General features: G+C 39.6%; 1 protein-coding gene across 1 annotated transcript; it reads right to left on the bottom strand.

Moving 5' to 3' along the window:
- Positions 1-37: 37 nt before the first annotated feature.
- Positions 38-11,372, bottom strand: RWDD1 (RWD domain containing 1). The gene is made up of 7 exons (XM_018070474.2): positions 11,206-11,372; positions 9,470-9,535; positions 8,096-8,226; positions 6,952-7,095; positions 5,974-6,106; positions 4,238-4,300; positions 38-2,497 (listed from the first exon to the last, which is right to left on the bottom strand). The coding sequence occupies exons 4-7, from the start codon at positions 7,075-7,077 to the stop codon at positions 2,385-2,387; spliced, it is 435 nt and encodes a 144-aa protein (XP_017925963.1). The 5' UTR covers positions 7,078-7,095; positions 8,096-8,226; positions 9,470-9,535; positions 11,206-11,372; the 3' UTR covers positions 38-2,384.
- Positions 11,373-12,215: the final 843 nt, after the last annotated feature.

Consider the following 12,215-nt stretch of genomic DNA (forward strand, 5'->3'; position numbering starts at 1 on the left):
TCAGGAAACTAAGACACACACACATAGACAAGCTTACTCTCAGTCAAATTCCCTTTTATTTCACAGATGTTAATTGCTAACAAAGCTAAACAAATCTGCAGTTCAGATTGAGTCACTGAAACTTGTTCCAAAGACCTGGAGGAACAGACTTTATGCAATTTGTTTGTCACTTCAACCCTTATTATTTCCTCTGCTTTGAAATACAACAGTGAAAACATATTTTCATGTTTTGTTCTATATAATTTTAACATTTTTTAAGCTCTACATCCTCTGCATGAAAACCAATAAATATGTTAGTGTGAAAACAGACTAGAAAATTTCACTAATCTACAAATATCATTAATGAGAAACTTTCTTTCATATGTAGATTATTCTTTTCAGTGACGCACTTGGAAAATTTTCTGATTACCACATTTTGCACAGACTACAGCATTCTTGGATTAGGTCCAAATTTAAAGAGAACTAATTTTCTCCTTTTATGAAAAAAATGCCAGTTATAAACATACAGAGCTGAAAATGGAAAGCAGCCTTAGGAATTAAATAGGTTTTTTATGCAGCTCAATTGAGACATACCAGAAGTAAATTAGGTTCAATACTGAAGAGCATTTTAAAGTATCCTAGTAATTACACAGGAAGCTGGATGTAGTAACTATCAAGTTTTCAATCCAACCATATCTTTGGAAAAGTCAGATTTAATATCACATTAGCTCACAATTTTTAATGTATTTGGTAACTCTGCTGGAACAGAGATCCTGCTTATTGCTTTGAAACATAAAACATTATCATTGAAACCTAGATGCTTATCTAGAGTTCTTAGTCGCCAAAATTAAAAAGATCAAGGAGAAGACTAGGAACAAAGGCACATGGTTAATTTATAAAAGTATTTACAGGGTACTCGAACATTTATTTCTATCTACTAGAAATTCATCTTGAATACAAAAAGAAACCAAAAAAACCTCTACTGAAACATGTTAAAGGAGATCATCCTAAACAGATATTCTCAAGCGATATGAGCAGAGAATCTTACACCCCATTAAATTATTTCTGGAACTAAATTTGTCATTTTGAATATGGAATTTTCAAATATTAAAATTCATACATTTATTATTCCTCTAAGCAATGTGGTATTTTAGTGCAACCCTCTTCAAAGACTGAAGCTGGCACAGTTAAGGCAGTCTACTAACAGTATTTAAAATTCAGCACATAGTGTTTAATCATTGAGGTGCCTGTATCTCTATTTGGAGAGCTCTCTTTTGAAACCTTCACCCATACCATCATCCTTCTAGTAATGCAGTTTCAAACATACCATGTTTAAACACCACAGTTCTTGCAGTGCTTGGAGTTTTTTGAAGATGATAAGGGAGGAGTCTAACATCTGTTAGCTCCAGAAGCAACTCTGCAGGATGGGTAACATCCCCAAGTTGATGTGTAGTTTCTACTGCGTGCTGTCCTAAACTTCAGAGGCTGCCAACAAGATGCTTCTAAAACTACACCCATTACATTCAAGCCTAAAAGCACTCTATAAGTGTAATCTGCACTCACTGATACTGTTTTGACACAGTCTGTTGCTAAAAGCAAACTAATTTTTCTAGGGTGGGTTTTCACTTTTCATGGAAGTTCACTGATGCACTCATTCAAAAAAAAAATCCAAACCCTCTCTGAACAAATCAACCAAACTTTAAGAGGACTTGATCACATTCTGATTTTTTGCCTACTGACTTGAACTAGTCATTTTGAAAATATTATTCATGATGATGGCAAAAAAATTTACTCTAATTGTATGGAAATGGTTTCCATTAAAGTTTAATAAGGCTATACAACAAAGGTGACTAGTGCTGTCTATCTACAAGTGATAGGTTGGGGCATCAGAACTGACCTGAAGTATTAAAAAACTTCACAGGAGGGAAAAAAACCAAAAAATAAATAACTGCATAGTATGTGATCCCTTTTATTCACTGAAGCTGCCCATGTATATTCCAGGTGGAAGACAGCAGAACAGCTGCTCAGCCTTTAGACGCAGGTGTGTTTCGTGCTTGCTGTAACATCTTTCCATCTTGCTTTGTTGCCACATCTCTTCAAAGGACAATTACAGAAGTGGGAAGAAAAAAAAATAAGAGAAAGTAGACAAGCATTTCCAGACACATCAATATTTCTCAAATTTTCCATTTGAAATATTAAAGTAAATTTATTTATAGTGAAAGCCATCAGAAGACCATTCCCCTGGATTTAAAATATTTTTGTTTTTTTCTTTGGAAAAATAATTAAAAAAAAAAGAAGAAAGAAAACTAATACGCATTACAAAAACCACAGATGCTGTGGCTTTCCTGCCTGCCCCTCTTTCCTCACATATGTCCATACTGATGACAGAATCAGTTCAAATAAGTCTAATCACTATCTAAATTAACAGGGTTGTAGTCAGGGTCATCCTCTTCATCCTCCAACTCTAAATCATCCATCTCTTGGAATAAAGATTCATCAACCTCCACATTGTTTCCAGCTGTAAAGAACAGAAAAATAATTTATTTTCATGCAACTAGGAAACAGTAACTGAACAACAAAATGCACAAGACTTTTTCATATTAATTCTTCAACGTAGGTAGCTGCTAACTTACTTTTTATATATCAAATAGATACCGAAAAGTAAACATGACATTTTATCTTTTTACAGCTAAAGTGTTGCTATTTTTCCCCTCATAACAAAACGCATTCAAAAGAAACGTGACACAGGACCTCAGAATTCATTGGGAGAATGAAATTAAAATTTATAGTTGCCAGAAGCAGAGATCTTTTCTCCCCAGCACTGCCAGAGTAGGAGCTCAGGACCTCACAGCTGGAATAGTTACAACTATCATAATCACATAAACACGGGTTTATAAAATATTCCTTACACACCATATGCCTACATACATATATTTGCCTTCAGATTTAAATTTGACAAGCAAGATGAAGCTTTGCATAGTGTCACATTGTCTTCTGAAAGAGGTGCTGCTGATCTGCAGATAAAACTTGAGGACTGCTGCTATTTTATTTGCACGCACCAACAGTGACATCTTCTGGTCACCAAATAAGTTTCTATTATTTCACTGGATTTGAAAGAGCCTTTATAACCATTTCTATCTAAAGATAATGCCATTATGCTCTGAAAATTAGCATTAAACACTGTTATAATGTTACAATACAGTTAGTAACCTCTTGCATTTACGGCAGAATGCAAACAGCAATAAAACCGGGAGTTTTTAATCACCAATAGCAACAGGATTAAAAGTTAATACATTAACCGCAAATCATTTGGGCACAGAGCCCAGAGGTCTGGTCCTCCCTTGAGGCAGCCAAATGTGCCATCAACAAACCATCTTCATTTTACGCATTTTGGAGGAAGACAAGGTTAAATTATTCCTTCTAAAAGAAACTAAACTCCCTCGTTACTGCCATTTCAAGTTTATGCTCGCTGACATTCATAAATAGTTTGTTTAACTGTTACTTGCAGAGAAGATATTTGATTCTCTTCTGACTGTGTTTTACCAGTACACAATGTGGCTGCACGAAAGAATTGCCTTAACTCAAAAATCATGTATTTCAAACTAGGACACTAAAAGGTGGTACAGCAAGTTAAATAGGTATGTGACTATGAGTGGATTTATTTGCTTTACTTCCCACAGATTTTCCAAGTTTAAAATTTTTTTGGCACAGTCCTACAAAACTTTCAGTTGGCACTAGGTTGATATTTTAGGCAAGATAACAGGCAAATGTGCAGAAGCCATGAAGAACTGGATTGCACAGAGGCAAAAAGCATTTATTTTGACCTGTAAGATATTTACTATTGGTGTTGAGGTTCAGAGAGGAGACAGAACTTCAAGATCTGTGCTTTAAATCAGGGGTAAGAAGGCTGGCTATTAGGAAAAAAAAACAAACCTAAAAGTAGGGTTTGGTTGGGTTTCTTTTTTTTGTTTGTTTTGCTTCCAGTCAAATCATTTGAATAGAAGCAATGGAAATAAGATCAACTCAAGCTCAAAGCTACAAATGAATATGCTTTATAATTCTGAAAAGATTTCCTTTGTGTTTATAAAGACTTAAAATCACTTCACTTTGAAAAACAGTACTTCTCAGAAAGTTCTTCCAATGTAAAAGTGATACTGAGGAAAGATGTTAAGTCAGAAATATAACACAGATTTTGCTTAGAAATTTTGATCTACATTAAGCCATTGTCTTTCAGTTGTGGAAACAAACAGAAATTTACCATCCTCCAAGAACTGGATGTCAGAAGTGTCAAGGTTGTGATCCATTTCAAACAGCTGTTTACCTAGAAATAAAATAAAAAATAATATATAAGCAAGTAGAATTCTGAAACAACCTAAGGCAACAATAGTTACCACATGTATTTCAGTCTTTTCATATTAACTCATTCTAGGAGACTTTTTTTTTAACTGCTTGTTTCTCTAAGTTCCCCATTGTGGTTTTATGACTATTCATCCAGGATTCATCCATGCCAACAAGCTTCCTCCTCTTACATGTGAAATGGGTCAGTGTTTCTTAAAGTCACTTTAATGTTATTAAGGCTTTAATAATGGGGGGGGGCAGAAAAAATTTACACCACACTGCCCCACAGCCTGTGTTCAGTCCTTATTGCTGTAGTCATCATCTTGCATTCCACAAGAAATTCTCTGTGGGAACTGGAAAAGAAATTAACTGACTCCCCCATCTGTTTCCATATATCCTCTCACTTGAAAAGGAACTTGCATCTACACACAAATCACCAGCTCCAACACAAACACACATCTGTGAATCCTCCCTCCAAATCCTTTCCATGATTTACATGGAAAGCTCTGGACTCTTTCCATGTAAATCACCCATCTTCCATGTACATTTGCATTGCTTACGCAAGCTTCTACAAACAAGACTGGTTGGTAATACTGGGGTTACACTACTGGCATCCAAGAATAAGCCTTGTTTTGGTTTTGTAAAGGGGAGCTTTTATAAACTACATTTGTATGGAGGAAAACAGAAAAAACTTACTAACAATACTTTTAAGAACAGAAAAACTAGAAGCCTCATTTCTGTTATCTCATCTTCGCAGATTCCCAAATGCATTCCTGTCGGAGAGGAATCAAGTGTGTCCCCTGCCCTGCACAGCTTTTTATGAAACTTACTACCATTAACATTTCCATCTTTGTCAAATTTCATCAAAACTAGCCAAAAGTTTCCAAAGCCTCCAGAAATGAGGAGAAAACAGAACAGTGATACAGCACAATCCCATAGGTCATGCTTTCTCAGGTAATCGGGTTAGAAAGCAGATCCAACATCATAGGGGAACCAGTTTGAAGCTAAGCCATGCAGACTGTAGAGGAGGATGCCCAAGATCTAATTCTTGCCTAGAGGTTCTCATAAGAAAAATAATTTCCTCCACATTTTTCTCACTGGATACAGTTTGCTTTCTACTGAACGAACTGCGATCTGCAAAACAAAGAGCCCCAAACCACTGCCAGGACAAGCTCTTCCCCAAAATATCAGAGCCATTCTCACTAGTCATTGTAAGTTTGTCATATGCAGCAGCCACTGTGTTCCTTCAGTCCTGCAACAGCATCCCAAACTCCTAGATGTGCTTAGATAATCTGAAGTCACTGTACAATCCAGTGTAATAAAGGCCAAATCAATAAACTGTTGATGTAGATTTGTCCTGTTGCTTAACAAACCCCAACTATTTCTGTCTGATAGCAGCAGCTCCAAGTGGTATACTGGCTTAAACACACAGTTTGGAAATCTTAATGATTTCAACAGAAATCTTGTATCTATCAGCTTTCTATTTAGCTCAAAATCAGCACTCAGAAAGACTTCATGCAACATGGAGGGCAATAATCAGATACTGCATTAAGAGTTTATTTATTACCATCATCTTTCATAGCAAAAATTACTTTTAGACTTATCATTATAGTCTGGTAACATTGCAGAAATTTCATAACCAGAATTAAAACATACCACTTAATTTATTTTTGCCTGCTTGTTCTTCTTCTTTCATCTTTTTCCTTTTTATTTCTAGGAGTTCTGCATCGAACTTGGCTTTCCAATTCAGGAAATTCTCAATGGTAACAGGAGTGCCATGAAAACGTTGCTGAAAGAACAGAAAACAAGGCTGCAAACACAACTTGCAAAGCTATAGGTGAAGATGAGCATTCTCTTATTTATTTAAACTTCAACATTCCAAAAGCATTGCTTACTGTCAAATATTCTGAGAAATTAATCCTAACTCTGAGAACAGACAAAACCCACACTTTTTTCTCTGAGACTCCCTTCAGAGAACTATACTGAGGTGGAAACTCTCATGGAAAAACCCTGCATACTACTTTTGGACCTTAGAGTGCAATAGTTCAAAATGCATCACTAATACAAGTTATCTATAAGTAGGCAGCACTTCTTATCAACCCTTAAGTGCAACCTACACTTAAATATTTACCATTAAAATACACTAACTCTTTTATGTTGTTGAAACAGAAAAAAAGGATCATTGTTTCTCAGCCACTTTCAGAAATACTAAACCTTCCAAGTCCCATCACCCTCTAGCTATTTCTCAGGAAGTAAGTGAAGACTCATTAGTTGGACTTACAATGAATGGAAAAACAATTCTACAGTGGTTGATTGAATGGACACGTACAAGGAGGACAAACCAGTGTTGAAGACTGGTCCCACTGCTTCCACCCTATCCACTCAGTTTACCAAGGAAGAGAGCCCTCCTCAAACCATAGAGTCTGTGCGCAGCATGACACATTCTGGCCTTTCTTGCCTCCCATCCCCTCTTGCTTCTTCAGGCAAAAACCTGTTTACAGCAACTTTGACTTCATTTGGGAAAAATCCCTGCCACTTCCTTAGGAAGTAATGCTACCACACTGCTCCTTCTTCAAACCCACACATTCTAAGAAAGTAGGGAGTCTTTTTATTTGAAAACATTATTTTACATACTTTCTCTTCTTCTTCTGCTTCTCTTTCTTTCTGTTTCTTCTCCTCTTCTCTTCGTGTTTTTATTTGATCCACTATTTCATTTAATTTCTCCTGTACTGCTGAGACGAGAGTGAAGATCATTACCATTCCTAAATTTTCTTCTGCCTACAACACAAAGAAGGCAACTTCAAACAGAAGAACCTCGAACCTTCAGCAGATGAATGCGTTAAGTGCATTTAGAAAGCAGGATGCCGTGCAAATGCAGACAGCACAGTTGATGCATTCTGCACCAGTCTCAAAAGCTTGCTGTAAAATCCAAATCAATTGGCCATTTAATTCAGTTAGTAATCCCCACATGGGTGTGCAGCAAAACACAAAGCTGAACACCCTTGTTCAGGTTGTCAACACATTATAGACATGTGGAAAGCTTTTTCATGAACAAAATAAAATATGTAGTAGAAATACAACTCTAAAATTTGAGTATTATAAGTCATAAGAGACGAGAGTCACTCAGAACCTCTCCTGTAGGTTTATTCCTTAATCCTATTACATGCTCCTTTGAAGTGAGACAGTTTCCCAGGAAAACCAAAAAACATCAGTTGATGGAAGGTTATACGAAGTAAAGTGAAATGAAAGAAAGCCTACTGAACATATTATGTCAATTTTAGGGCAGGGAGGACTTGTCAGGAGTTCCTGAAACCAAAGAAGGGTTTCCTTCTCATTCCTTCATGATGCACTCTCACTGGTCCCAAAGGTTGAAGAGATCCACCCCCACCACCCAAACAGTTACATTATTAAAGAGAATCAAGCATCAATGTGGCATTTTTCAATATTTCCAAATAAAACTGAAATGGCTTATTTTCGTAAATACTACATGCACAGTTAAACAAATTCACCTTAAGATAGAACTGCAAATGAGGGGAGGCTCTAGTGCACTTCCATTTCATTATCATACACACTGAATTAGCCCTATATTTTACCTCATTACCACAGTTTACCTCAATACTGTCATTTACCAAACTCAAACATCACAGTCAATCCCTATAGTATGGAATAGGCTTCAGATCAGTAGCACATACCTCAGAAAACAACTGATTTGAGAGAGAAGTTCTGGCTAAAGTGCGAAGTGATATCAAGCTGTATCAAGATATTCCATTTTCCTTACCTGCTGCTCTAGCAGTTTTATAATGTCTGTGACATCATTATCATCAAGATTCTCCTGTGAGACAATTTCATAAAGTGGAGTTTCATCAGGGTATTTTTCTCTATAGGTAAATTTAAGGGTTGTCTGGACAGCTACAAGATAAAAAACATACATTGTTATGGTGGTAACTCTATATAAATTTATTGTATATTTTTCTATTGTATCGACAGTCTAAAGATTATAAAATATAAAATATTCTTGCCTTAAAAGCAGTCTTCTTACACAGATGTTAAAATAATATGAACAGATTTAAACATAAACCACAAGTTCTGAGAAATTAAGATTATGAAAAAGTTTACACTTGCACAAACTATTATAACCTATTCATGTCTGAAAGGTCTTTAGGACCTTTCACGTCTGAAAGGTCTTTAGGAAGACTGGAAAACCTTCTGTGGTATGGCATATACCAGAGCAGTAATCTCTTCTCCCTCATATTCTACTTAAAGCTGGAAAATGGTGAAGAGTCCTAACAATAGACCTAAAGAGAGTCTCAACATATTAGTACTTTAAATTCTGTGTGCCTGGTTGGAGTATCAATCTCTGTGTTGGGTTCCAAAGTTCCTATAAATCTTATGACAAAAACACTATGTCCAGTAGGAGGTATTAAGCAAAGAACCACCTAAGGAAAACACATTCAAGCTGAAGCTGCCCAGAGCCAGGATAACATGGAAACAAGTAGAAGAAAATCAAGGTCCTTTTACACATCCTCACAGAATACCAAGGAGAAGCCTTCCCTTAGTTCCAGACTCACAGTTCTTGGCAGCCCAGCAGTCTCTTCAACACAGACACCTGCTCCAAGCAGGACTTACTCCTTTAAAACTTAATAAGACAGCACCAGTTTATTCCTTCTGTTACAGTAACCCAGAATAGCAGTTTCCAAACCTGATTGGAGCAAGGCTTGCTTACATCATGCCCATGCAATTGTGGACACCCAACAAATACACAGTGACTTGGGACCCACAGCCCTCTGCTCTGGAACTGTTCCTTAAGGGTTGCACATTCAAAGCCCACAAACTCAACTTTCCCTTGTGGCTGGCATACATAGACTTGCTAGGAAAAAAATCCCCTCACATGGCTGCTACAAGGATGATGATAACCCATACTTTTTGAAGATACGCTACAAAGCCTTTGAGATTCAGCAGAAAGCAGACTTAGCAGTCACATTTCTGTAAACTAAACAAGGACCACCAAAATCCCTGAATTTCATTTGCTGAGGAGTGTTTGCTGCATCAGGCCCTTAAGAGGACTTAAATGGAGATACACATAGTTTTTGGTGATAGAATTAGGCCTACAAAGAAACTCCTCCTATATATGTTTAAGACACGACCAACTTACTTTCATCATTTTCTCCAGCTTCAGATGTCACAGTGATCGTGAAAGTTGTTGGCTTTTCTGACAATACTGTTCAAAGGAAAAAAAAAAGTCAGTGAGAGAGTCCTTAAATCAGACAACCACTTCTTCACATCACTAAAACTTGCCAAGGACTAACGAAGAAAGGAAGCTCTTGATACAGTGTTAAGGGCCTTTTTACCTTATTAATAAATACTTTTCCATTAACAGCTACTTTCCATATGATGTGATGCCTGGAGTACTCTTTGAATGAGCGCATATAACACCAAAAATATCAAGAAATTTCTCCTTAGGAAAACTTTCTCTTCTGGCAGTTTCACTTTTCCAGAAAGTACAAATCTACCTACCATCAAATGACTTCCGTTAGTGCCTGGAATGTGTTCAGAAAGCTCCCAAAGCTAATTTGCTTTACTGCGCCAGATATGTGTGATGAGCACCCAGTGTACTCTTGACCCTGGACTATTTTTACAGTATGTCTGCACCTATATTTAGGACAGCTTACTGTAAAAAACGCTTCTTAAAACAAAAAAAGAAGGGTTTTCCTTCAAGACTGTACTACCCCAGTAATGTACTAGAATGTGTAAATTAGGCAGCTAGAAGACAGACAAAAAGCGGCTCCTGTGGAGACGCACAGAATGCAAGTGCTATGATCTGTGTGAGGCTGAAAACCTCATTGCACAGTTGTGGGTTGCAGATCATATCCTCACATAAGGATTGCTCTGTATCACTGTTACAACCTATGCCCAAACTAGTATACATTCTCTCAAAGGATTATGTGAATTTTGCCTAATTGCTAATGTACTACTGCTGTCTTTATTTCCTCTTCTTCTCTTGGGCATAAAAGCATTACATGAATGAACAATAACTGTGGAGTAAGCATAGATCAATTTACATATCTTTAACTAATCTTTAACATAAAACTGAAGAACCAAAAAGATTTTCAGACTGAAGCAATGGACAAACAACTGTGTGATGAAGTTGCTTTCAAATAAGATACTGTGGGACTTTGGGCAGAGTAGACACTGTGCAGGAAGGGAACTGAAAATGCCCTGTTTTTTCCACTGTTAAAATTCTTTGGATACTGAGCAACATAAACCATGTTGGAATAGCTAACATGGTAGATACTCTTAATTGTTTGATGGTAACTTGGAAGTCCTGGAAAACTGATGAACCAACGTATCCACCCTACAAAAGTTTCAGTAATACAACATACTCCACCAAGGAACTAAAGCTTTCCTTTTTTCCACCACAAGACAGCAACAGAATAAGGAAAGTACTGGCTGAGCACATTTACGGAGAAAACAGCATCTTTACGTGCCCCAAAACAGCCCGTGCTACACGGTCGTGACAAGCTATTACCGAAAAGGAAAACCAGTCGGCACACGAGCCAATTCCCCAACTGCCATCTAGGGCCGCATCTTTTGAAAGGTTTCTCCAAAGGGCATCCTTCCTCCCGCCGCAGCCCGGGATGGGATAGAGGAGCGGGTCCCCACGCTGGGCAGCTGTGCCACGGCGCCAAACGCGGCGGAGGCAGCGCCGCGCACCGCACCGGCACCTACCTGGCGACGGGAGCCATCGAGTGCTTTGCTTTTCCTCCCCAGGGAAAGCAAACAAAAAGCCCGAAAAAGCCACCCAGGCTGGGGGGCTCGGGAGCCCCGGGGCAGCCTCGGCGCGGCCTCCCGCCCGTCCCGCCGGCAAGGCGCGGCCCCGCCGCGGCTCACCCGTGAACGAGTCCGGGTAGATGGACTCCAGAGCCTCCAGCTCGTTGCGCTGCTCCTCGCTGTAAGTCCGTCATCGTCGCCCGCCGCCCACGGCCATGGGCCGCCGGCCCCGCAGCGACCCCGACCCGCAGCCGCTCCCCGCCCGCCCGCGCCTGCGTCCTGCCCGCCCGCTGCCTTCCCTTCCTAGCATGCCTAGCGCTCGCGCTCGGCGCTGGATGCCTTTGGGCTGCAGGGGGGAGAGGGAGGGAGGCGGGGCGGCGGTGCTGTTGCCATCGCTGGGCCGGGCGAAAGGCGGCGGTGAAGGGGCGGGGAGCCGGCCTGGATCCTCTTCATCATCAGGGGAGGCATAAGGTGCGGTGCCCTCTGCTCAGCAAATTCCAGCAGTTGCTGCTTGGCGTTCAGCTCCGGGCTGAGCGTGTTTGCCCGCCTGTACCTGACGTGCAGGAGGAATCCTTCTGCCATGCTCCGCTCCACACGTGCGCTGCTTCCCCGCAGCTTCAGGGTCGCTATAAAGAGCGCATTGCTGTTAGGCAGGTGTTCACTCTTGGACGTTCTTCCATTGAAAACTTACAGGGATCAGCAAACTGAAGAGGATTCAAAACCGATGCTCTAGGTATCACAGAAGGGTACCGTGAAGGCAGCTGAATGCCATTTCTGCCAGAAATTGGAAGGTGCTGGTGGAGGACTCTCTCCATGGGGAGGTATCACACGCTGGAGCAGGGGAAGAATGTGAGAAGCCCTCCCCTGAGGAGGAAGGAACAGCAGAGACATGTGATGAACTGCCCGCAACCCTCCTTCACCCTGCACCTGTATTGCTGGGAGGAGGAGGAGGTAGAAAATTTGTGAGAGAAGGTGAGCCCAGGAAGAAGGAAGGCAGGGGGCAAATGTACTGTAATTTTTATTTCTCATTGTCTTACTCTGAGTTGATTGGTAATAAAATAATTTCTCCAAGTGGAATGTATTTTGCCTGTGACAGTAAACGGTGAGTGATCCCTCCCTGTCCTTATCAC

Source organism: Manacus vitellinus, unplaced genomic scaffold, assembly GCF_001715985.3.
Source record: "Manacus vitellinus isolate BGI_N305 unplaced genomic scaffold, ASM171598v3 scaffold_4_pilon, whole genome shotgun sequence".
NCBI lineage: Eukaryota > Metazoa > Chordata > Aves > Passeriformes > Pipridae > Manacus > Manacus vitellinus.